The sequence below is a fragment of the Bubalus kerabau genome, chromosome 10 (genome assembly GCF_029407905.1).
Source record: "Bubalus kerabau isolate K-KA32 ecotype Philippines breed swamp buffalo chromosome 10, PCC_UOA_SB_1v2, whole genome shotgun sequence".
NCBI classification, from domain to species: domain Eukaryota; kingdom Metazoa; phylum Chordata; class Mammalia; order Artiodactyla; family Bovidae; genus Bubalus; species Bubalus kerabau.
The window spans coordinates 92515991-92542286 of record NC_073633.1 but is presented as its reverse complement, the minus strand read 5'-3'; the positions used below and the strand labels follow the sequence as shown (position 1 = coordinate 92542286).

At 50.0% G+C, this 26296-nt stretch overlaps 1 protein-coding gene across 1 annotated transcript in view; it reads right to left on the bottom strand.

The window, feature by feature from the left end:
• Positions 1-3267: 3267 nt before the first annotated feature.
• IFT43 (intraflagellar transport 43) overlaps positions 3268-26296 on the bottom strand; it is a 103527-nt gene continuing 80498 nt past the window's right edge. The window contains exons 6-9 of the mRNA XM_055538720.1: positions 4509-4581; positions 4192-4267; positions 3659-3721; positions 3268-3529 (exon numbers count right to left, since the gene is read on the bottom strand). Coding sequence (XP_055394695.1) covers positions 3410-3529; positions 3659-3721; positions 4192-4267; positions 4509-4581 — 332 coding nt within the window. The 3' untranslated portion in view covers positions 3268-3409. The remainder of the gene's footprint in view (positions 3530-3658; positions 3722-4191; positions 4268-4508; positions 4582-26296) is intronic.

Here is a 26296-nt window from a genome sequence, read left to right as displayed (position 1 = left end):
TCCTACCCCGTTCATTTCCAAACTCTAACAGCCGTCAGCTTTCACTGGGCATCACAATCCTAAGATTATCCCCATTTCAGAGATGAGAAAACAGGGTCAGAAGGGGAAAGGAGCTTGCTCAAGGAGCCACAGCGACTAAGTGGCAGAACTGGGCCTGGACCCTAGGACTGCCTGACTCCAGAAGCTGTGTTCTTGGATGCTGCTCCCTTCCCTCCCCCTTCCATCCATCTCCTTGCCCATTGACTCTTTGCCTCCCCCCACCATCCTCCCACCCCGGGTAGGGGGAAGCACAGCACTGCTTGGAGAAGCAGAGCGAGGATGCTAAAGCTTCCTTATCTCGAAAATCCTTTCATTCAAGCCTCCTGCAGCCATGCTCCCAGGAGCCGCCCTCACAAAGGCCTTGACTTCCGTGAGCAGCAGCGCCCCGTGGTCTGGCAGCCCTGGACTGGCACTAGCAGCGGTTTCCATGTGGAGCCTGTAGTTCCAGAAGCCTGTCTGGGGGGTGTACTGCTGCTGCTAAGTCGCTTCAGTCGTGTCTGACTGTGTGACCCCATAGACGGCAGCCCACCAGGCTCCCCCGTCCCTGGGACTCTGCAGGCAAGAACACTGGAGTGGGTTGCCATTTCCTTCTCCAATGCATGAAACTGAACAGTGAAAGTGAAGTCGCTCAGTCGTGTCCGACTCTTAGTGACCCCATGGACTGCAGCCCACCAGGCTCCTCCGTCCATGGGATTTTCCAGGCAAGAGTACTGGAGTGGAGTGCCATCGAGTTTAGCAAAGAGGTAGAGATGACCTCAGGTTCAGCCACAGGCTGGCCTTGCTTCTCATCAGAGCTACAGGTTTCCAGGGAGCGTCCCATGCAGGGGTTTCACAGGGCTGCCATCTGCCCTGCACACAGCAGGCCCTGGCCTGGGGGAGCTGACCACAGCCTCTGGACCTCTATTCCATGTCTGAAGAGCTGATGGTTCCTCTCTCCCTCGATGTGGCATTAACCCTTCTCTCCAGGCCGAGGCATAAAGGAGTCCTGCAGGCATTTGAGGAAACTTTTTCCGAAGGCTGCCTGGTGAGCTCATGGAGGCCTGAGGGTGTTCGTGTCACTGGAGGGAGCGGACCCCACATGTGCAGAGGCCTTTTCTGTGATGAGCCTGGCCCCCCAGCAAGACATAGCATCTCCTGTCCGCTGGCCCCCTCCCCACCAGGCACACTGCCTCCTGCTGCTGCTCAAAGCAGCCAGGCCTCCACTGCACTACATGCTTTTGCAAATACTGCTCTCTCTCCTTGGAACACTCTTCCCCAGGTACCAGTCCCACTCCTTCCTATACCTTCTTCAAATCTTTGCCCGCATGTCACCTTCTCAGTGAGGCCTCCCCTAATGGCCCCACCTAACTATGCACCCCCTGAGCCCAGCACCCCCTTCCCCGGCCTGCTGAGTTCCTCTCGCCAGCACCAGATGACCAGCTGACATCCTCTCTTACTTACTGGTCCATCTCCCCCACCGGAACAGAAGCACTTTGAGGGAAGATGATTTTGCTTGTCCAGTTCCCTGTCTGTAGAGTCTGAAACAGCACCTGGCATGTATTACTACAGTCTCTACCAGAATCTCACGAATGAACTTCCCCAGCAGGGCCCAGTCTATGAACTGCAGCTCTGTGGCTACCACCCACGCCAAATTTAGCCAGGTACCAGCTGGGGCTTCTCTGACATGAGCCAGTCTGGGAGAAACCAGAAAGGAACCCATCAATCCACCACATGAAGGAGGCCCACTCCATGCCTCCTCACCACGCCCCCACCCCCCGACCCCACCATGTCTGCAGAAAACCACGCTTGGGTACCTGTCGAAGCTTGTCCAGTCTATCGGGCCTCTTGTGTCATCTTCTTGGGAGGCCTTTGAAGTCTTGGGTGGGCTGGCTGGCACATAAAGAAGGCGTCTGAGAAGTAAACGGAGGGAGTCAAAACCCAGCCCCTGCGTGAGCTGCTGGCCAAAGACCTCCAAGGTTACCAGGGTCCCGAGGCGCTTGAATTTGCCAGGGATTAAGGTACTAGAAATAGACAGCCTTTCCTCCTTTGGGTTTCAGAATCTTGCAGGCTCAGGAAAAACCAGCCTGGATGGAAATTTCTCAGTGACCATGGGAATTATTCCAAAGAGGGGCTGTCTGGGCTAAAAGTGTGACACTGGAAAAGGAGGAGACAGGACCCCAAAGCCCCTAAATCCCTGAGTTTATAATTAACAGACACGCGTTCTCTTTGCCTGCTCTGAGCCGAGCCCGGTGGCTCACCGGGGCAAGGGCACCGTAGTCAGACAAAATCACCCCCCAGTGGGTTTTTGAAGTGTTGAGCCTCTTTGTTTTCCTGAATTTTAATGAAGGGCTTTCCAGGCAGGATGAGAGCAGCACTCAGCGCTCCCCACAGCGTGGAGTGGGCCTTGGCTAGCGGCCGCCAGCCTGCACAGGCCTGATCCGAAGTAGCACCTAGAAGCGGGCGGGAGACGTCCTGTCCTCAGATGGGATGTCTTGGGGAGAAAGAGAAAAACAAAAACAAAAGATGCCTCTGTTTCGAACAAGGGCTGGGCTCTGCTCCAGATCTTAGCATACGTTGGAAATAGGCGGTGATGATGCTTGGAGTGGGGGAGAGCAGTGGAGATAAACAGCTCTGTGTCGGAAAGGTTGGGGGTAATTGGGGGAGAGGCCTGGGGTTCCCTGAGAGTTTTTGTGGACAACTCAGGGCTGCCGAGCTGCCCTCTGCTAATGAGAATGAGAAACAGGGCCCTGGGAAACTGGGGGGACAGAAGGGAAACACGTGCTTTGGGAGCTCCAGGCCTGGGTTGCAGGAAGCAGGAGGGAAGGGGCACGCTATCAGAAGAGCCACCAAACCCTGACATGGGCAATGGGGTCACCTTATCACATGTTCTGTGTGATGTCTTCTCAGCTAAGTGGCCCTAAAAGCACAAAGGAGACAGTGCAATGTCACCAATGTCACTGACCATCCAAAGGGAGAAAGGTGTCCAGACAGGGCCTCCCCAGGACCCCAGCAGGAGATGCTCCCTGGAGCTGCTGTGGCCTCTGTGAACGGAATGGTTTCCAGGTGCGCAAAGCCTTCCCTTCCCCCACCTAGCTTTCCCTCATGCTCTTCAGCGATGGGGCGAGCTCCCATCAGTGGCTCAAAAGATGCCTTCCTTCAGCCTTGATGGATTTTTCCAAGAGAGCGGTGCAAATGAATGGAAGAGAGGGCAACAGAGCAAACACAATTTCTTGCCACAGAACAATGCAATTTCTTACAAGAGAAAATATTTTTATTACAAAATAGTCCATATATAAAAATCCCGAGCCTCTTGCGAGCTTCTTTAGGTTTATGGCCTTCTCCTCAAGTCCAGAGCGGAGGTGTGCGCGTGCAGGGAGAACAACCCCCTGGCTCAGGTGTGTGCGGGCTGCCCCACTGGGCCCTCCTTGTCTGTCTGCAGTGCGTCCCACTCGCTGAGGAGCTCGGAGGACACCTCCGTGTACAGATGGTCCCAGTCCCAGCTGACGTCATCCTGCGGGGAGCGGCATCCTGGGGTGAGACGGGGGAGACCCTCCCCTCCGGCACGGCCAGCCTCCCACCAAGGTCAGCCTCGGGGCCCGCTGCTCACAGCCGAGGGGCAGGACCTGCCGCTGCCACGTACCTCTCGAACCTCGTGCTCCGGCGCCAGGACTTTGGTGAGGAGCTTCAGGTCAATCTCTCCATCCTGTGAATGTCAGGGCAGGAGGGGGTATGTGTACCACGGGGCTTTTGGACAATGACCTCTGGGGACCAAGTTGAGTGGGGTAGAACTTTCCAAACCCAGCCCTGCTGGAACACCTTGTGAAACAGCAAACTTGTGGGTGGATCACACGGCCGCTGAGAGCTGGGGCGGACACCACGATGTCCTATGGCTGGGCACTCCTTGGGGCAAAGTGAACACCAGGGAGGGGCAGGCATGGCGCAGCACATCTACTGATGCCAAGAGGGCAGGCGGGGGCATGGGGGAGACTGGCCCTGAGAGCACTGGGATAGGCTGGGTCCAGGGATACTCTAATACCCGAGGAGGATGTCTCTGGCAAAGGGATTGTCGCCTGGCAGCCTCAGAGCCTCACGGAGAAGGGGCTGCAAGGCCTGGGAGAAACTGAGAAATCCCCGATGGGCGCCTGCCCCTCTGTGTAGCAGCTGTCCACTCACCAAGGTCTGAAAGGCTGAGTACTTCATGAGGTCATTGTCCAGGTCACGGTAGGTCATCACTCGGTTCACCTGGATGCTGTGGGAAAGACAGAATGTGGGCAGGAACCGACGCCAGCAACGCTGCCAGGCCGCCGTCTCCAGAGGCTCCTGGGCAGCTGGGAAGGACCAGAATGGGGAAAAAATGGGCAATAAATGGGAACCCTGGGATGGGGCCCATCACTAGAGACGTGTGGATCTCCCCGAGGGGGCAGCATCACTGCTGATGGCGCCTGGCACGTTCCCCAGCCTCCCTCCAACTTCAGGTGAATATAACATACCTGGGAGGGGCTGCCACCTGCAAGACGAAGTCTTCCTCCTGTACCTCCTCCAGGTCCGGAATAACAGGGATATCTGCAACCAGGGGGTAGGCAAAACTGTCAGCAGCATGAGTGGGGACCTAGCCCACTTCCCCACTGATGACTTAGCAGCTTCAATACCCTGGCCACCGTGAGGGCTAAGGCTTTGGGTAGAATGGACACTCAGATGGTCTCTGCCTCCAGCACCCCCACTCCCCCATTCAGGGTGGTGGAATTGAACTTGAAGTGTGCATGAGAACTGAAGGCAGACCTTCAACAATTTCCGAATCTCAGGCTTTACTACCCCAGAACCTGCGGGAATTAAAAGTTTCCTGGGTGGGGCCTGGGAGGCTGAATTTTTCCCTAAGATTTCTTGGCTGGTCCTGACATTTGGTCCACGTTAGGAGCCATGGGAGTAGCTCTCCAAGGAGAAATGTAAAGAAATGAGAAGTCCTGGACAGCCCTGGGGGGAAGCACTTAGAGGAGAGGAAGGAAAAGAGGAGCTGAGTGAGCGTGGCACGGTCAGAGACAGAGGAGTGGGGAACACGCTGTGTCACCAGGGGGACGTCTCCACGAGCGCACCTCCTCATGCCCGAGGCCCACGTGTGCATCAGCTCGTCCTAGTCTTCGCAACCGTCACAGCCCCGAGCCTGTATCTGCAAGGTCACTTTCCACCTAATGATGTGACCTGGCTTCCCGGCAGCGTCCAGGATCAGAGTCTCCATTCAAAGTGAAAGTGAAGGTCGCTCAGTCGTGTCCGACTCTTTGCGACCCCATGGGCTGTACAGTCCATGGAATTCTCCAGGCCAGAATACTGGAGTGGGTAGCCATTCCCTTCTCCAGGGGATCTTCCCAACCCAGGGAGCAAACCCAGGTCTCCCACATTGCAGGTGGATTCTTTACCAGCTGAACCGCAAGGGAAGCCCAAGAATACTAGAGTGGGTAGTCTAGCCCTTCTCCAGGGGATCTTCCCAACATAGGAATCAAACTGGGGTCTCCTGCATTGCAGGCAGATTCTTTACCAACTGAGCTATGAAGGAAGCCCGAGTCTCCATTGGCCAGGTCTAATATCCTAAACAATGCTAATTCTAAAGATGAGATTGCTGTCTCCTGGAGATTCTTCTTTTCTGAATTCTCTGTATGAGATGGACATACAGACACAGGAGGAGACACGAGGCCATTCCTTTCGTCAATCTAACAAGCCCGTGCAAAGGGAGAAACAGAGACGGCGCATCACTTAACAGCGGCAACTTGCTTACGGCAGAAAAACCAGCATCTTCTCGAACACCCCAGAGAAGGACTGCCTTCTCTCAGGGAGTATCACTGACTGGCAGAAGGGGTTTCTTTGTTTTAACCAGTCTGCACAGAGATAAAAAGAGATGGGGCAGGGGAAAAAAAAAAAGGTGAAGCAGGGAGAGACAGTCCTGGAAGTCCCAAACCAACTACGAATATTAAAAATTCCAGAGAGGCAAGAATAGTGAAGACACCCTTCCTTTTTGCTTCTATGGACTAAATTAACTTTTTTTTTTTAAAGAGATACAGAATCATTCCAAGAGCAGCTGGAAAGGACCCTTCCCACTTTCAGGCTATTCATTATTTAGACTTTGCAATGGTTCTAGTCAAGCTCAGCCTGAGTATATATAAATGTCAGTTCCCAGACTGGTGTCTTTATTACTGCTTCCGATGGCAGAGTTATAGATGTTGTACTTGGAAAGAGAGAGAGAGAACATGCAAGGGAGAGACGGAGACAGAAAATAAGACGAGCGAGAAAGAGACAGGCAGAGAAAGACAGAGAGTTAGAGGATGAAAATAAAAAGAAATGGCTGACAAAAGGGAAATAAAGAAGACGCACACACCAGCCCAGAAATAATGAATCACACTCAGCAAGTCCTCTATCCAGAAAGAAGCTGTTCAGAGGTTAGATGGTATCTCTCTATCCTGCTCGAGAATTGGATACGGAATTCTCTAATTTTCTATTTTTTATGCTAATAGAAATTCAGCTTGCTCTGAGCGGATCCAGTCCACTGCTGGCTGACGGCACCGTCCCTGAGTCTGGGGCGAGGGGCCTCCAGGCTGGTGAGACCACGTAGGCCCTGCAGCCGGGCAGGGAGGAAGCTGGCCGAGCCATGCGCCATCAGCACCGTGACAGGTCTGGTGTGAGACAGCGGGCTACTCTTGGCTCTGCTCGGCGTGGGGCCCAGCCTGAGATGAATATTCAGAAGCTGGTAAGAAAATGCCCCCTCTTTGCTGAGCTTCAGGCTCAGGATTGGGTCTTCCCCAGTCCTCCCTTGCTCTGCAATGTCAGCCTCTGGGCCCTGTCAACCCTGCCCAGCTTCTCCCAGCACCAAGTAGCTGTGCTTCGGCCCGCAGTCCGCTCTGGGTCCCCGAGGGCTTCCCCGTTCATCCCTGCCTCCTTCCTCCAAATGCGCAGGAAAGCGAGTGAGGCTGGCCCCATCTGCGCCAGAGCGGAGGTCAGCGCGGGCCTTGGCAAAGGGGCCGCTTGGAGGGACGCGGGTGGCGCTGGCCACACAGTGGGGTCTCTCTCTAATTGGAAGCCTGGTGCCCGACAGAGCCCAGCGAAGCGCCGGAGTGGGATGGAGCCAGCAATGACAGCCAGGCCGAGGCAAGCTGGAGCATTCCGGTGCAGCGACAGCTTGAGCTCGTCACTGCAGAGCCTGGCCATCCAACTCCCGGCCCCGGAGGAACAGGTGGCCGTGGAGCAGATCTTGGGCAAATTTCAAAGAACTTCCTCATTTTACAGTTTCTGATGTATAGTCACAAACAAGGGCTTGCTTATGAGTACGTGACACATTCCCAACAGTTGCTGTCCTCTTTGCCTCTTTCTCTCCCCCCAGTCCCACTCCCCTCTCTCTCACACACACATATACATGATGAACCAACCTATAAAAAGAAAATGGGCTTGAGAAATCAATCCGTTTCTTTACAAAATGACCTGCATGGAATGATGCAGCCGTGTCTGCAGTCAGCAATGGCTATGTCACCTGTAGGCCTGGACCAGAGACCCGGTCTGATTCAGGGTGTCAAGTTTAACATCCCAAGGTGTATGCGACGATATACCTTTGATAGCGATGATAAGAGGAATAAAGGACTCTGCTCCAGCACCATTGAAAATTCAGTCCTGCTATTGACTTTAGTCTCATTTTCTTCCATGCTGCTTACAATAAGAATGTTAACAGAAACAGTGGCTTTGTTAAGCATGTGGGCAGGACTCCTGTCTGGTGGTTAAGAGTGCAGGCCCTGGAGGCATTCACAGCCTGGTTCCCCCACGGACTAGCTGTGTGACTTTACCCTCTTGATGCCTCAGTTTCTACAGCTGTAAAATGGGGAGCATAACTACACCCATTTCATATGTTGCTGTAAGGTATACACGGGACACTTTTTATAAAACACTAAGCGCTATGCTGGGCACCTAATAAATATTCTGTACTATTCTTACTTTCCTGACAGATAAAACACTGAGTATGGAGAGAAGCTATACGGCTTTATCCTCATTTTCACATTTAATCCTGCCCATTTGCCTCATTTTCCAGATGACACTGAGGCTCAGCAAGATGGAGCAGCTTGCGTGGAGTGAGGCATTAGGAACGGACAGAGCAGGCTTCCCACTCCAGTTCAACTGCAACCACCCCCAACTCCCAGCCTGTGCCGCCCTCAGGCTTTCTTTGCAAAGGTGCAGTGACTTCAAACCGCTTTGGCTAGTGGAGGGGTGAGACAACCGCCTAGAGTTGGGACAGTTTGTTTTGCCTGGAGACTCAGGGTCCTCTGTTTTCGGTTATTCCTCTGCCTCCAGGAACCATAACTAAGCTAAGTCTCTCCCTCATCATACGCCCCACTGGCTACTTGCCTACAACAAGGCCATTGGAGCAGAAAGGAAAATGGACCAACATGCGAGAGCCCAGAGACTCCCTCCCCTGCTGGCCCTGTGGCGTTAAACCAGCCGTGACGAGGAGGAGGTGGCTGAGATACCTCAGACACCCCCAGGAAAGGGGCTGGTGAGGCGAGAGGGTTGACGTGCCAGCACCCTGGTAGCGGAGCCCTCATCCTTGATCTTGGTCCCCAAAGAGGGCGCCCTCCCCCCCCCCACAGGTCACCTGCCACTCTCTTCCACTTGGGCTCCTTAATAAAACGGGCCTTCCCTGCTGGGCATTTGCTCTGGGCCTCTCAGGTCAGCCATCTCACCTGCTGTTCACCTGCTTCTTGGCCCCATGTGGTGCCCAATTAGCCACACGGTGGGGAAACTGCATTTGTGTGACTTCATGGACTGTATGGTCCATGGAATTCTCCGGGCCAGAATACTAGAGTGGGTAGCTGTTCTATTCTCCAGGGGATCTTCCTGACCCAGGGATCAAACCCAGGTCTACCGCATTGCAGGCGGATTCTTTACCATCTGAGCCACCAGGTAAAAGTGACATCATATGTGGTAACAAATTCAAATGCCACAAATTCAAAAGTTTAAGACAGAAAACATCCTTTCCTTATATGAACCCCAGTCATCTCCCTAGAGGTGATCGCTATTAATCATTTCTCATATATGGTTACTGAAGAGAATTTCTGCATATACAGCACGTTTGTCCTTTTAAAAATGTTCGCAAGTGGCACGTTACATATCCATCGTTCTGTGACTGGTTTTTATCTTTCCTTTTCAGTGTACAGATTCATCTTATTCTTTTAAATGGCCATCTAGTATTCTATGGGTTTCCCTAATGGCTCAGACGGTAAAGAATTGGCCTGCAATATGGGAGACCCAGGTTCAATCCCTGGGTCGGGAAGAGCCCCTGGAGAAAGGAATGGCTACCCACTCCAGAATGGTTGCCTGGAGAATTCCATGGACAGAGGAGCCTGGCGGGCTAGTACTCTACTGAATGGATGCTGCATAATGCACATAATTCCATCCAGAGAGAATCTAACTTGGGATTTTGAGGGGTGGTGTGAGGGGTGAGAGGAGGTCTCAGAACTTGGACAGAGCAGCTGGAGGACAAACAGCACTAAGCCAGGCAGGGGACAGCGTGCTCAAAGGCGCCAGGAGACAAGGAGCAACTCTCCGAGGAAGGCTGGTGTGGCTGACGTGGAGGGCTCGGGAGAGCCACACAGAGTGAGGCAGGAGAGAAGGCATCAGGTGCCAGGTGGGGAAGAACCTGCATCGACCAGCCAGGAGACACACGCCTGATGGGTGCCTGCTAGAGGCAAGACCCCTCCAGAGGCACATTAGGGGCAAACCAAGATGGACTAAACAAGCATGAACAAGTTGCAGTGGGAGGGCCTATACACTTACAAAATGATGACAAATGAGCAGACTAAGTAAAATGCACATCCCTACCTTTGTAGATCATCTGGGAAGCCAAAAGCAGAATTCAGAGCTTCCTCTGTCTTTCCATAATACTTTATTCAAGGCCATGAGAGGGACCTGATCACCTTGCTGTAGGTGGAGTAAGTGAAATTTTCCCTCGGCCTACCTCCTATTTGAGGGTGAAGACTGTGTCTCAGTCACTTCTGCATTCCCAAAGATGGGCAGACTAAAGGACAATTGAACAGAACTGACATCAATAAACGTCTCTCAAATCTGAAAGCCATACCCATAGAAGCATGCCATGTTCATTTTCTCTAGATCATTCCGGTTGTAGTATAAGTGCTATTGAGTGTCAGAGCTGCTTAAGCAGGGTTCATTTCATAAGAACAACCAAGAGCCATCCTTAGACACTTCCTGGGTTTGATGGCATCATAGCAAAGGCTTTGCCTTACTTAAGAGCTGCAAGGCCTGCTGGGAAGGGCCTGTGCATATACAAGAAACGACGGAGCAGTGGGGTCAAAGTTACAGAGGAAGAGTCACTCAAATATGGTCCCTACGGACCCCTCGGCTTCCATCCTGAGGCTGGGTCACACTGTCCTTCACCAATCTCCCTGAGCTTCCTCTTGATCTCTGGTGTGCCCCAGTCTTATCATTCCACTTTCTGGGAGTCCCAGTAAAGGCTTGTTGATGTATAGCAACAACAGTAGGAACTAATTCCAAAGGGAGAGGTTGCCAAATGGAAAACTCATTATGATACCAGTACATCAGTCTGCCAACAGGCCTACCAACCAACCAACCACCAGATGAAACCACAGAAATAAATGAGGGATGCTTAAATAAATAATAGGAATGTGGGAACACCAGCAGGATCAATTACAACTGATTTCAAAGATGTGAGAAGCTGCCATTTGCCCTGAAATCCATTCATTGAGAATAATACCATCACACCGTCGCACTAAAATGCTAAGTACCCAGGAAGTCCCAGTGGGATCCTTTTTAGCCCCTGTGGCTTGACAGCAAGAAGCCTGCCTGCTTCTTGCAAAAACCCTGGCCCCAGGTGGCTGCAATGAGCCTGCCTTCACACCTGGCTGTCGTCTGCTTGTTTTGGTACAAGAACAGAAGGTGATTTCTTGGACTGGACTCCACCTGTGATGAGGGCACCCTGAGCATCACTCAGGCTCTTTCCCTGGAGCATAAATCTTCCTGCAGAGGAAGGAGAGAACAAAGGAGACACCCTGACCCGGGCCCTGGTCCCATCCAGGCAAGGATGGTGCAGGCAGGGAGCTGCTCCTCTCTGCATTTCTTTAGCTTCTACTCTGTGCTGATGGTTCTTGGTTGGGGATTTCTGAATAGGATTCCGTAGTCGTGGCCAGAAGGGTTTCTAGAGAGCTACATGAAGTCTCTTCTAAACTTCAGCACATTCTGATCCTGATGCCTTAGTAAACGGTACTAGGGTTGGCCTACCTGGCCTGGTCCTTCCAGATGCTGACTGATGACATCTGTCCCTCTCACTTCACTCACTAACCTCACCCCGGCTCCGCGGGGTAGAGGACCCACAGAGCCCCACACAACTGCTTCTCCGGCAGTACCCCGGCCACTGCAGGGGACTTGTGGGCTGCCAAGGGCTCACGTCCACCCTTTATAAGGCACAGCCATGTTCAACAACCAACCCACCTGAAAGGGACCTGACACCCTGCAGGGCGGACACCCCAAGAAGAGCAGTTGAGACAACCCCCAGTGGTGTGTTCAAAGTCAACAGACCTTCAGCAGAGCTCAAGAGCTTTCGAAAGAATGTCCATGTTTCTAGGAGATGGCAACTTTAAGCCCGAGATCATTATCATTTTTCTCTGCAGCTGCAAAACTTTGTTTTACTGAATGCTGTTACCTTCTGCCTCACGTATGGGGAATTTTAAACAGGCAAATGGAAGAAGGTCTGATTGAAGATGAAGTTAAGTGAAAGAAATTGGTCTCATTTAGCACATGACAGGATTCATCTGTGTTCCCAAGTCCACTGAGGTGGCATCATGGGCGTTTCATATTCATGAGCTGCTGCGCCACTGTGTCCCCTCATTTACAAAGAGCCGTGTTCAGCAAATTCTGTCCCCGCGGACACTCCGTGCATTTCATGGTCTTGTCAGAGAGACATCAAACGCTCCAGTAACCAAATACCAGAAAATGGCTTTAATTAGTGGATCTCAATCGTATAAATAACTTTTTTTTCTAAGTGAAAAAATGGAGCTTTTTTTTTTTTTTTTAAGGGAGAAGAAAAGGGGAAAGCAGTAGGCAACAGGCTTCAAACACCCGAAGGAACAAGGGGAAGGGATGCTCTCAGAGGAGCTCTGGGCCCCTGCAGTCCCTGGGTGGACTCGGGTTCCAGGGCAAAAAGGCACCTGCGGATCCCGGGCAGGTCTGCTTCATGAAGACGGGTCCCCGGTGAGTCCCCCTGACCCAGCCGGGCCACTCGGCTGGGAGGAGACGGGTGGCCCTCAGAGAAGACAGGCTGAACGTTGTGGCACCATTGGCCAGAGCGCCCGCTGCAGGGGCCGAGAAACAGGTTCTGACTATGAGCAAAAGGAGCACAAGCAGGTCCCTGGGGAAATCAGCGCCAGGGACAGAAAGAAGATGCCCGTCTCCTGAGGGGCTGGCTGGCAGGGGCTGTGGGGGGCCTCATCCATATCCCATATATGCTGAGAAGTCTCCGTGCTTCTACCCAACCGACCCCCTTCCTCGTGCTGCTGGGGAAGGAGATCACTGACCTCAAGATGAACATCAAAACAGCTGGTGTTGAACCTACATGCAAAGCAGAAATAGAGACAGGGACGTAGAGAAGAGAGGTACAGACGCCAACGGGGGAGCAGGGTAGGATGAACTGGGAGGTTGGCACTGACATATATATCAGTACGTTACTGTGCAAAGAATAGGTAAGTAATGGGAACCTGCTGTATAGCACAGAGAGCTCTAGTCAACGCTCTGTGGTGACCTAAACGGGAAGGAAATCCAAAAAGGAGGGGATAGATGTATACATCCGGCGGATTCATTTCGTTGTATAGCAGAAACTAACACAACACTGTAAAGCAATTACAGTCTAATAAAGACTGAAAAAAAAAAAGAAAAGAAAATAGAGCCGGTTGCTCCGTCCAGCCCCCACACTGTGGCAACCGTCCTGCCTGACGCTGGGCCGCGAGAGCAGGGCTGGGACTGAGTCTGTGTGAGACCAGCCGGGTCTCAGCGGGTGTGGTGCTGGCTGGACGGTGGGCAGACGGGAGGCTGTGCTGAGTGCTGACGCAGCTTGTGGCCTGCCTCAGGCGTGCAGGCCCGGCCTCATCGTATCGCCTGCAGGGGGGACAGTAGCACATTCCAGAAGGAGCCTCGAACGCAACACCCCAGGAGACTTGCCCCGTCATCCCAGCCAGTCCACCATGGGCTACGGGAGAGTCCCTATGGACCACGAGAAGGGTCGTCAACCAGGACTGACCCTTTGCAGCAATTAAAGGTGGTGCTCCTGACAGACAAAGCAGACCCAATGATGGTTCTCCACAGGGAAACGCCCCGTTCAGCCCAGGAGCCTAACATGGGGAAGGAACCCAGTGTCACCTGAGAGGGGCGACCTCTAGCAAACGACTTCCCTGGTGGCTCAGGTTGTAAAGCGACTACCTACAATACGGGAGACCCAGTTCGATCCCTGGGTCGGGAAGATCCCCCTGGAGAAGGCAGTGGCAACCCACTCCAGTATTCTTGCCTGGAAAATCTCATGGATGGAGGAGCCTGGTAGACTACAGTCCATGGGGTCACAGAGAGTTGGACACGACTGAGCGACTTCACTTTTTTGATACACTGGTTACTACTTGAAGGAAATTAAAACAATGAACAGGGAGGCTCCCGGTTACTGCCAGCAGCTCTCACTCGGCACCTCACGGCGGTTCCAGCTTTGATCCGGAGAGACGTGTTAAGGATGACGAGGGCTAAGGGCCTTTAAAGGTGACGAAGGATGAAGCGGCTGAAAGGGACGGAAAAGAGAGGACCTCTCCGCTCTCTTCAACAAGGCCCGAGACACAGCGAATACAGACTGATTGTGACAGAGAGCGGCCTTCTCAGGGCCGCCACTAGAAATGTTAGAAACCCGGCATATCTGATTCTATTTCATCCTCTTCGTGTTATGCTGGAAAAAAAAAAAACAAGACAAACTACACTGCTTTTATTCTAAATCCTTAGGTTTTGTGTTTTTCCTTATATATATTTATTAAAAAAATGCTCCTTTGATCAGTGCCACCCGTGACACCCCCACATACGGAACGGCTTCTGAGCGGTTTCCTCCGTGCAAGGCCACTGCTGGTGACAGCCAGCTGGTTTTGATCACAGCCATTCCGAATCGGATTTTCATAAGATAGATGAGGAGTCTTACCGCTGCTCTCTCTCTTATCAGATGCGAAACAGAGGGGGAGGGGGGGCAACGGGTCCTGAGGGAACAGCCCAACAATCAAGGGCTGCCTGGTTCTCTCTCCGTCCCTCCGCTGCTGCAATTTTCAAAGGCGTTTGCCTCGGGCACTTTTAAATGATGGTGTCTCAATTCTGTAATCATCTTTCAAGAGCTTTCTCTTAAAGGGTCTTTTAGGTAAACTCAGTCCATCAACCACACTTATGGACTCAGGAATCATTTTACCCAATATCTGCCCTCCTGCATGTGCATACGTATAGGCGAGTATACCCACACACGTGGCAGACATCTGGGCATGTTTAGAAAGCTGGGAGGACCTGAAACTGGAAAGGAAGACCCTACCGGTTGGCCATACCAAGTTCACCTCTCGCTAAGGTAAGAGGGTCCCCTATCACCGCTTCCCTGGATTTCTGCTATACCTAGGCTTTGCTTATCTGCAGGTGTTAGAAGGGAAGACTTCTCACAATGAGGCCCAAGTGATATGCTGAGTCCCAACCTCAGATGCACAATCAAGCCTGTTCCTTCCCGTCTCACCTAAGTGCTGTCTGACTGTCAGACTTCAAGACGAGTAAGGGCACCACGGCCACCTGCTTGGAGAATACAGTCCCCAGGCCACAGCTGACTGTGGCTTTAGTTACAGACTATTTGGAGCAACTCCTACAAATCCATTTGTCTCTTTTAGTTGCAGAGAACACCATGCCTTTTCTCTATACAGTCCCCATCGCTTGAAACAGACATCCTATGGCATCGAGCCTCTATTTCTTTCTAATCACATAAAAATCTAAGGAGCCTAAGATGTCCCTGGGCAGTGATTCTCACCAAACTGGCTTCATCCCCTCTCTTCCCTCATCCATCATTCCCTTCACAGCTGTGTGGAGAAGGACCTGTGCTTCTCCCCAAAGAGGGACCATGGCCCACAGTCACACCTAGGACTGTCTCACAAAGCTAAGTGGGATTAGCTTTGTCCTATCCCAATCCTCTTTTCTGTATTCGATAGGGAAAGAACCCAAGGAGTTACAGAATAAACACCCAGGTCTCCATAGCTATTTCAGGGAGGGTGAGCTCTCTTTTGCTTTTGTCAGTGCCTAATGTTGGAAGATTTATTATTAATCACATTCCTCCAAACAGACTACGGCACCACGGGATGCTGACGGAGCCTTCCCTGTGTTCCTGGAGGAAGGTCAATACAGACTGCTTCGTTTACAACGGTTGTGCATGTGTGGTCCAAGACTTGCTTCATCCTCCCCATCCCACCTCTTCAGACAGGGACATCCCAGAAAGCTGCTCACATGAACAAAGAAACTGGAGCCCTAGAGACTGGTCACTGTCAACTGCCTTTTGGGTAGAGATGTTCGTGATGGAGAGTTTGGGAAGGCTGGTGTGACCCAGACATGGTGGGGAACCACCAAGGGGCCTAGAGGACACTGTTCCGGCTCTGCCAGTGAGCAGTAGGTCTGGTCAACACTCCAGGCTGTGCTGGGCAGCTGGACCAGGGGAGGCAGGGGACAACTGAGGGGACAAAGCAGAACAACCAAAGTCTGGTCCAAGCTTAACTCTGTTTCCAAAACCTGCCCTGACACTGCCTTTTTGAGAGGCAAGGAGAACAGAGCCAAACCAGTCTCTACTCAGCTTGCTGAGTCAAGACAGTCCATCCGCTCCCAGATACCTACTCTGTGATGGCATGTTTTTCCCATGGTGGGATCATGGGACCTTGAACACAAAACCAAGTTAAAACAATTTCTCTTGCCGCATTAATGAAACTTCAGGCCAATTCCCTGTAACTTCTCTGGTGTCTCATTGGCTCTGGGAACCAGCCCTGGCCAAACCCACAATGGGGAGCTGTGAAGTCAGCCACTGGGGCCTCAAGAGTTTCCATCTGCTAGAGTTCATTTCCCCACGAGGAGTGTGGCTTTCACTGTCTATCATGGAAGAACCAAATCCAGACTCTTGCTGTGCAGAGCTGTACCAGAGGGCAGACCCAATCAGGAGTCAGGAAAGCCGGGTCCCAGGTCTGCCCCTGACCTGCTGATCTAGTGCAGCTATTTGTCAGCTCTGCTCCCAAGTTTCCTTATCACCAAAATGAGGTGCCTTCTATCTCAAAGACATCCTTATCTCTGGGGTGTCCACTGGAATATATCTCATGGTATAATTTTTAAAAAACACCTTACTGTCACATTGGCCTGTGGAGCAGTCTTCCCAAATATTCCAGCTACAGATACCACCTACGTGTCTGTAAGGCAAGCTGGGTCTTTTGTTTAGAGAATCACTGTATAGGGGACTTCCCTGGTAGTCTAGTGGTTAGGAATCCACCCTCCAGGGTACAGGACCTGGGTTCAATCCCTGTTCGGGAAACTAAAATCCCACATGCCATGAAATATTGAAGGCCAATGTAAGATCCCTCATGCTGCAACTAAGGCCTCATGTAGCTAAAATAAACAAATACTAAGAAAGGAGAATCGCTGTATGGAAAGTTCATTTTTCTCTAATGCAATGAGCCTACACAGATCCCTCCTGTGGCCCACAGCGAACTCAGCTCCGTATTCGCACCTTATAATCCGACACCCCTTACTGGGGAATCTTTGATGTCCCATACAGCGTCTGTGATGTCCCAAGTCTCCGTGATGTCAATTTGCTCACCCTCAGCTGCGTCTCAAGGATGACGCTGGTGGGAGAGCTCCAACCAGAGCCCTCCACGGCCCAGGGAGCACCCTGTGGGGTCTCTGTTCTTCTAAGTGTCCCACACTCCCTGGTGCTCACACTGCCGCCCTCATAAGACTCTCTTTCCTCTCACCCTAAAACAGGAGCTCCTCTCTGGAAGACCTAGCAGAGGAGCAAGAATTCCTTATTTAAAAGCAACCTCAGGACTTCTCTGGTGGTCCAGTGGCTAAGACTCTGCTCCCAATCCACGGGGCCTGGGTTTGATCCCTGGTCAGGGAACTAGATCCCACTTGCCACAGCTAAAGATCTCACCGCAACAAAGATTGAATGAACAGGTGAATATTTTAAAATGTAATAATAAAAAAGCAATCCCAATGGATCTGATAGAAAATAAAACATAAGATGGGGGAGGAATGGTTCAACCTGAAGGTTCTGTTCATGCCACACAGCTTTAAAGACCTAACTTCTCTGGCTTTTCTCTACTCAGCCCGGGTGCTGCTGACAAGACTTCAGAGACAGAGGATCAGCAGAGCCGAGGACAGGGGCCAGCGGGTTAATCTGAGAACCAGGAAAGGAGAGCAAAGCTGCACCAGGGCGCTGGGAAGATGAGTGGAGGCCAGCTTTCAGGATAAGCAGGCTGGAGAAACGAACCTAGCGCTTTGACGGTAAGGAGGAAGGCGCTGAGAGCAGGTGATCAGGAGTCTCGAAGGCCACGTCCCAGCTTCAGCTCTGTCATTTACTAGAGGTGATGTTCTGGAGCAGTTCGGGCTGTCTAAAATGTTTGGGAATTTCGCATGCAGGTTGTTACACAGAAACATTATTAAAGATTAAATTATATATTGTTGTGACCCCATGGACTGCAGCACGCCAGGCTTCCCTGTCTTTCACTATCTCCTGGAGTTAATTAAATAGGGCTTCCCTGATGGCTCAACAGGTAAAGAATTTGTCTGCAGTGCAGGAGACACGGGAGACACGGGTGTGACCCCTGGGTTGGAAAGATCCCCTAGAGGAGGAAACTGCAACCCACTCCAGTATTCGTGCCTGAAAAATCCCATGGACAGAGGAGCCTGGGGGCTACTGTCCAACAGGTCGCAAAAAGTCAGACATGATTGAGCGACTAAGCAGAACACAACACAGCGTAATTAAATAAATTATATTAAAAACAAAGGTAATACTCAAAACTTGCCACGTTCTAAGTTTTATTGCATTTTACTTTACCTATGCTTATGAACTTATTTACATCCAATGGACTGTGCGTTTAGTCACTCAGTCGTGTCTGACTCTTTGCGACCCCATGGACTTAACTTTCCCCTATGGAGCCCGCCAGGCTCCTCTGTCCATGGAATTCTCCAGGCAAGAATATTGGAGCGGGTTGCCACTTCCTCCTCCATCCAAAGGACTGGTGAGATGGAAATATGATATGCTGTGTGCTACTGTTCATCTCGTCCCAGTTTTGTGGTCACTGGTGTCATGCTGGGAGCTTGAAACCAGCCATGGCAGGAGTATGTGTGTGTTCAATCACTGTAGCCCACCAGGATCCTCTGTCCATGGAATTTTCTTAGCAAGAATACTGGAGTGGGTTGCCATTTCCTCCTCCAGGGAATCTTCCTGACTCAGGGATCGGACGCGAGTCTCTTGGGTCTCCTGCATTGGCAGGCGGAATCTTTACCACTGCGCCACCTAGGAACTCTACCCAATGAGGACTTTGCCCCCTCCCCACCCCGGAGAGCTGGTTGTTAAATAAGTACATCTCTGTTTATTAGTCATGTGACCTCTGTTAGCTATTTAACTTCCCAAGGCTTCAATTTCTTTCCCTGGAAAAGGGTAACGATCATAGTGTCTCCTCGTAGAAATGCTGAAGACTGACTAAAGCATTGCAGGGAAAACAGCACAAAGCCTGGCTCTCGGCAAACACGCACATTAATTATGGATCCCATTTTCCTGTAAGAAGGACTTCTTTTTCCAATCTCACACCTGCTATACTATAAACAACAGCAAGTTTAACAAGGCAGAGACAGCAGACAGGACAGTTACTCCTGGGATTAATGAATCCCACCCCACTCCACCCCTGCCCTCTTTCCTGCTCTATGTTTAGCTAAAAGGAACCCTGGTTAGAATAGTTTTTTAAAAAAAATCAGGGAGGCAGGACTTCCCTGGTGGTCCAGTGATTAAGAATCCACCTGCCAATGCAGGGCACACAGGTTTGACCCCTGGTCCAGGACGATCCCACAGGCCATGGGGCAACTAAGCCCATGTGCCACAGCTACTGAAGCCCAAATGCTCTGGAGCCCGTGCGCTGCAACAAGAGAAGCCACGGTGATGAGAAGCCTGCGTGCCGCAATGAGAGGAAGCCCACAAGCAGCAACAAAGCCCCAGTGCAGCCCAAAATTAAATAAAATAAATAAATAAAATTAGGCAGGCAAAGGGACTAGGTTTGGGTACCACCTAAGAAGTCCGATGCACTGTGTTAAGCTTAAGGAGCGAATGCCAATGTAATGGAACACTCTGACTAAGCAAGAGAAAAGAATTGAGACATCAGGGTTCCAATTTATCCGCATTAAAAGAATTCTTCCCACTCTCTCTTTCTCCGCATGAAAACTGCTTGGGCTAAGACTGACTGCTGTTTTCAGGAGAATGGATGAAAGATATGGTGGCAGAATTAAGCAAGGAATGAGAAAGAGCTCAAAAGAGCCACAGAAAGCCTGGGGACAGAGATGAACAGGGAGAGGGGTAACAGAGCAATAGCCTACTACAGATAGCGTTTTTCTAATTCTACTGACAGTCTGGCATCTCACATCTCATCCAACCTCATTGCTGGGATGTGTTCAGCCACTTTTACCTATTTTCCCTGTTGACATGGATAGAAAATTGAGCAATTACCCTTAAACTCAGAGCTCTCAGATCATCCAGATTGTTACACTTGCAGAATTAAGTCCCCAATTGCCCCTGGCTAAAAGTGGCTCAACCCCGCCTGTCCTTTAGGAATTACACTTTTGGGTTGGCCATAGGATTTATTATTCCTGAGGTTTTGAGGTATTTGATTCTGTCAAAACTGGACCCCAGGATACAAAGAGTGCCACCCTCTCCAGTGAGAAGGCGGCATGCCCCAGAGGCGTGGGAGCTGCCAGGAAGAGTTATTGAAAATTCCACCTGCAGTCCTGGATGACGCCAAGATGCGATGGTTACATCCAAAAGAGCTAATTCTTTTTTTCAAAGCTCCTGTTTTCAGAGACTTTCCACTTTTTAAACCAAGTTCTTTCCTAAATTGAATTTACCTGGGAGATAAGCTTTTTGAAAGTTGAGTCCGTATCTAATTGTGTTTTCAGAGATTCTCTCAATCTGAAGACTGTTCATCTTTTCTAAAGACAAAGAGTTCTTCTCTCCCATTTGTGTGCTGCTCAATGTTTCAAGTTTTACTATTTATTGGAGTTCACTTTCTGAGAGCTGGATTTTAGAGCTCGAACAGCCCTGGGAATTCTATTCTCTGATGCTTCTGGTGTCAGAGAGGTGACTGGACTCTGTGCCTGCTGGCTCCTCTACCAGGGTTCCCCCACCCCCCAGCACCCACCCCGCTTTTGCTGGCAACTTCTGCATGTCTCTCAAGTTTTGACGTTTGAAAGCCATTTCTTCAGAGAGGTCCTCCCTCCTCACCCAACCCAAATCAGGTCTCCCTGTCATTCTCTTTCATGGCACCCGAGTCTTCCTTCAGCGGACTCGACTACAATCTGTCCATACTCATTTAATGTGTGATTATTGGCTTAGTATCCCCTTCCCCGACTAGACTGTAAGCTGCATGAGGGTAAGGACTGAGAATGTCTTCTTGTACACCATCATGCCCCCAGTGCCAGCCCCAAGCATCGTGCATAGTAGGTATTCAACAAATGGTGGTTAAAGAAATGAATAAATGAATTACCTGCCCAGTATCACCTGTAGAGACTGGATCCAATTCTATTCCAGATCTGATGTTTTCTCTAACACCATGAAACCTTCCATGACAGAAGTCTAGAGGTCTTAAGGCAAACTAAAAACTTGATTCTAAGAATAGGGATGGATAATTAAGCCACTAAAAGGAAGGTCAGCCATCCTACAATTTGGGGACCCTGAGATCATTTGGGGGCTCTGGCTGTCCATTACAGGGCTTTCCCCATGGCTCAGCGGTAAAGAACCCAACTGCAATGCAGGAGATGCAGGAGACACAGGCTCTATCCCTGGGTCGGGAAGATCCCCTGGAGGAGGGCATGGTAACCCACTTCAGTATTCTTTCTGGGAACATCCCATGGACAGAGGTGCCTGGCGGGCTACAGTCCACAGGGTCACAAAGAGCTGGACATGACTGAGCAACTGAGCACAGAGCTGTCTACTATTCTCAGCTCTTCTCGACAACCACGAATCCCACCTTCCCTGAAGCACTTTATCGGTTCTAGCTGCAAGCCTACCCAGAATCAGCAAATTAGATGATTGGCAATCTGCAAACTTCACAGAAGCCAGTTTACACGAGGATGTTGAATACGCGTAGTTGAGAATGGCCCAGAATCAGGGCTTAGATCTGCAGAACCAGCTTCTCTCCTGGTGACGGCGAACTCCTCATTCATCCTCCAAGCGGAGTCACTCCTGATGCCAGGTGGCTTACCGTGGAAGGCTGTGCCTGTTTCTCTGCCTAACCTAATCCTATCTAGCCTACAGGACCCGAGTAAGTTCTACTTTCTTCTTGAAGGGCCGGCAGCCCACGCTTCAAAGCACTTAGCAAGGAAATCACTAATATAACAATAACCACTTGTTAACTCTGCCACTCACTACACTGCTACTTTAGTTACTTAATCCTTGTCTGGATTTTCATTTTTCATGTTTTGTCTCCTCAACAAAGTTCAGTGTCCCTTTAGAGCAGAGCCCTCCAAGGTTTTATGTTGTTGTTTGCTGTTGTTCAGTTGCTCAGCTGTGTCATGACACTTGGTGACCCCATGGACTGCAGCACGCCAGGCTTCCCCGTCCTTCACTATCTCCTGGAGTTTGCTCAAACTCATGTCCATTGAGTCAGTGATACTATCCAACCATCTCATCCTCTGTCACCCTCTTCTCCTCCTGCCCTCAATCCTTCTGAGCACAAGGGTCTTTTCTAGTGAGTCGGCTTGTCGCATCAGGTGGCCAAAGTATTGGAGCTTCAGCATCAGTCCTTCCAAAGAATATTCAAGGTTGATTTCCTTTAGGATTGATTGGTTTGATTTTCTTGTTGTCCAAGGGACTCTCAAGAGTCTTCTCCATCACCACAATTCAAAAGCAGCAATTCTTCGGTGCTCGGCCTTCTTTATGGTCCAAATCTCACATCCATACATGACTACTAGAAAAATCATAGCTTTGACTATACAGACCTTTGTCAGCAAAGTGGTATCTCTGCTTTTTAATACACTGTCTAGGTTTGTCAGAGCTTTTCTTCCAAGGAGTGAGCATCTTTTAATTTCATGGCTGCAGTCACTGTCCACAGTGATTCTGAAGCTCAAGAAAATAAATCAGTCATGGTTTCCTCTCTTCCCCCATCTATTTGCCATGAAGTGATGGGACTGAATGTGTCATGATCTTAGTTTTTTGAATGTTGAGTTTTAAAACAGTTTTTTCACTCTCCTCTTTCACTTTCATCAAGAGGCTCTTTAATTCCTCTTTGCTTTCTGCCATTAGGGTGGTATCATCTGTATATCTGAGGTTGTTGATATTTCTCCCAGGAACCTTGATTCCAGCTTGTGATTTATCCAGCCTGGCATTTCACATGATGTATTCTGCATATAAGTTAAATAAGCATGGTGACAATATACAGCCTTGACATACTCCTTTCCCAATTTTGAACCAGTCCATTGTTCCATGTCCAGTTATAACTGTTGCCTCTTGACCTGCAAACAGGTTTCTGAGGAAACAGGTAAGGTGATCTGCTATTCCCAACTCTTTATGAGTTTTCCACAGTTTGTTGTGGTCCACACAGTCAAAGGCTTTAGTGTAGTCAATGAAGCAGAACAGATGTATCTCTGGAATTCCCTTGCTTTTCTATGATCCAGTGGATGTTGGCAAGGTCTTACAAAGGATTTACAAATCGCTTCCTAAAGGCCTACTCCAACTTGATGATGCATTTTGTTCTGTTCGTACAGTGACATTTAAAACTTGTCATTATTTAAAATATGAATTTGACAACTTTCAGGTCATGCCATCTCCCCTCCAAGCTCACCACAGGCCTCACCATTCTTTATGGTCAAACATGCCTGCTGTTTCAAGTGTTTATATTATCTGCCGAGCCCCTAGAAACATTTGAGTTCACAGCCTGCCTTGGTCTTGCAAACAGTCCCTCTGCAGTACACTCTGGTTAACCAACAGATCCCCACACCACCTCTGCACAGGACTTACTCTCTGCTTCTCATTCAAAAAACACGTCTCATCCCAATAGCTCCTTCCTTTCTCTGTTTTTCTGTTCTCTTCCCTCAGAAGCCTGAGGGAAACATCAATAAACAAGAGGATGTGTTTCTCTTCTCTCCCTCAGCTTCTTCCCCAGGGAAGGAGGAGCAGCACCATGTATCAAGAGAGATCTAGGACTTCTCTGGCGCTCCAGTGGTCAAAACTCCATGCTTCCAATATAGCGGATGCAGGTTTAATCCCTGATCTGGAAAGTAAGTGAGTGAGTTAAGAGCATGAAGAGGAGGGAATAAAGGAGGAAACAGAGCTGGACTCCATCTTAGGCCAGGCTGCGAACATTAGGCTACAGGCTTGGTCACCCTCCCAATGGACTCTGAACTTTGTGCCTGGTGTCTATAGAAATGGCATACCCAAGGAAAATCAGACACCCCTGGATAAAAGCGCCTCAGGATTTGTACTTGGACTCTCCCTTGCCTAAAAGAATATGCTAATTATCTCTGTAACAAAATGGTAAATTCCATTATGTTTATCAGGATATGACCCCAGGCCTATTGATAAATATCCACTGTTTATCTAGTCTTGTGACACATGAATCATGCGTTAACTTTGATCCTATCTCTCTTTTACCTTGTCCAGACTAGTTTCAAGGAATTTGGGGAGGTGGGTTTGAGCAAGTACACTTAGGGTATATGAGGCTTCCCTGGTGGCTCAGACGGTAGAACGTTTGCCTGCAATGCGAGAGACCCAGGTTCAATCCCTGGGTTGGGAAGATCCCTTGGAGAAGGAAATGGCAACCCACTCCAGTACTCTTGCCTGGAACATTCCGTGGACTGAGAAGCCTGGTGGGCTCCGCAGGGGTCGCAAAGAGTTGGACACGACTGAGCAACTTCGCTTCTCTGGAAAGTAAGATCCCACATGCTGCCCAGTACAGCCAAAAAAAATAAAAGCAGAAACATCTTTTGAAGAGTGATGTAGGGAGGCTGAATGATGAGAAATATATCTCAAGAGACATGGCTCCTCAAAGTCTACATAAAAGAGGAGGAGGAAAGAAGGCCGGGCATGTCTCACTAGACCAGAGAATCCTGGAGGGCAGGGACTGTCTCACTCACCACCATTTCCGAGACCTGGAGCAGCACTGCCCACAGGAGACGTTTCATGAAGACCCCCTGGCTTTCCTCGGTGAAGGTTCATCTCCAAGATGCTCAGAGGAGGCCCTGGACCTTGGCTCCTCACTTCTATTCCTGGTAAATTCATCTTCTCCTTTGAGATGGCTCATCAATCACACAGCCCTACCAAGTACAGGAAGAGGAGTAGCCCCTTCCCAGGTGAGAATACACCTCACTGACGACCTCAAAGAACCCAGATGTGATTTTACTTTTTTAATTAAAAAAATGTATTTATTTATTGGGCTGGGCTGTGCTGGGTCTTGGCTGCTGCGTGGGTTTTTCTTTAGTTGCGGGGAGCGGGGGCTGTTCTCTGGTTGCTGTGTGCAGCGTTCTCAGTGCGGTGGCTTCTCCTGCTGTGGCACACGGGGTCAAGGGTGTGCAGGCTTCAGCAGTGGCAGCACGTGGGCTCCGAGGTTGCAACTCCCAGGCTCTAGAGCACAGTCACATGGCCTTAGCTGCTCTGAGGCATGTGGGATCTTCCCAAACCAGGGATCAAATCCATGTCTCCTGCATTGGCAGGCAGCTTCTTGAACACTGAGCCACCAGAGAAGCCCCCAGATGTGATTTTATTAAGGGAACCAGTAGGTTTCCTCACAGGTGCCCAGAGATCTGTTTAACGTCATTGCCGAATGAGCATCCATGTCCATGTCCAGGTTCAGGGCAATCATTCATGGAGTTTCCCCACCCACTGGTTATTCTAAGTTCAAAGGAGCAGGCTTAACTAGCCAACCAAGTAATTCTCTGAGCAAAGATAATTCTAGAGACTAGTTATATGTAACATATGATTCCTACTGCAAAATGGATTCTAAACATTCACATACGGTGAAATGGACTAAGTCGAGTGTGAAGTGTAACATATGAACTGATTTTCCATTAAAGGACTCAGGGATAACCGCATGGAAAACAGATTTATGCCAGGGCAGAGACATACCTCCTAGAAGGTAACATCAAGTGTACTCTGACAAGAAAGGCTTTTTTTGCTTCAAAGTCCTGGAGCCAAAATAAAAGTCAAATCACAAATTTCACATTCCAAGTTTATGAAAGGGAAAAGAACACCAGAGGTATTCTCCGAAAACAGCAACTTTCTTCTCTCCTTCCTTAATGCAATTGCATCAAGCATCCTATCAATCATGCCAGCACTGTGTCTTACACACTGGGGAGCTAACACTTACACAACCGACCTATGCAAGGAGATGCCAACACAGCAGAGGGTCGTGCTATTTGTTACAGCCCAGAGGCCAAGAGCAAGGACTCTGGGGCCAAGATATGCGTTCAAATCCTGGTGCTGGGCTGCGTTGTGCTAGCAACACATGGTGAACACAGCTGCCTTCCAAACCCTGGTGTTGTCACTTACTAGTTGTGTGACCTTTGGCAAAGTCGCCTTTCTTTGCCCTAGCCTCCCCATCCTTAAAATGGGGATGATGACCAATTAAAATGTCCCTTAACAAGTGAATAGATAACCAAGATAACCAAAAATGTGCTATGTACCCATGCAATGGAATATTATCAATAAAAATGAACTGGCTAATGATACATGCAACCAGCTGGATGGATCTCAAAATCATTCTAATGAGTGAAAAGAGTCAAACACAAAAGCATACATATGTATGATTCAGTGTCTAAAATTCTAGAAACTACAAACCACTCTATCATGACAAAAAAAAAAAAGAGATCACAGTTGCCTAGAGACAGGGGCAGAGGGAGGATGGACTGAAGAGAGTGAGAGCAACTTCTGGGCGTGATGGGAACGTTCTGCACATTGATGGTGGTGGAGGTTCCACTGGGTATACACAGCTGTAAAAATTCACACTGT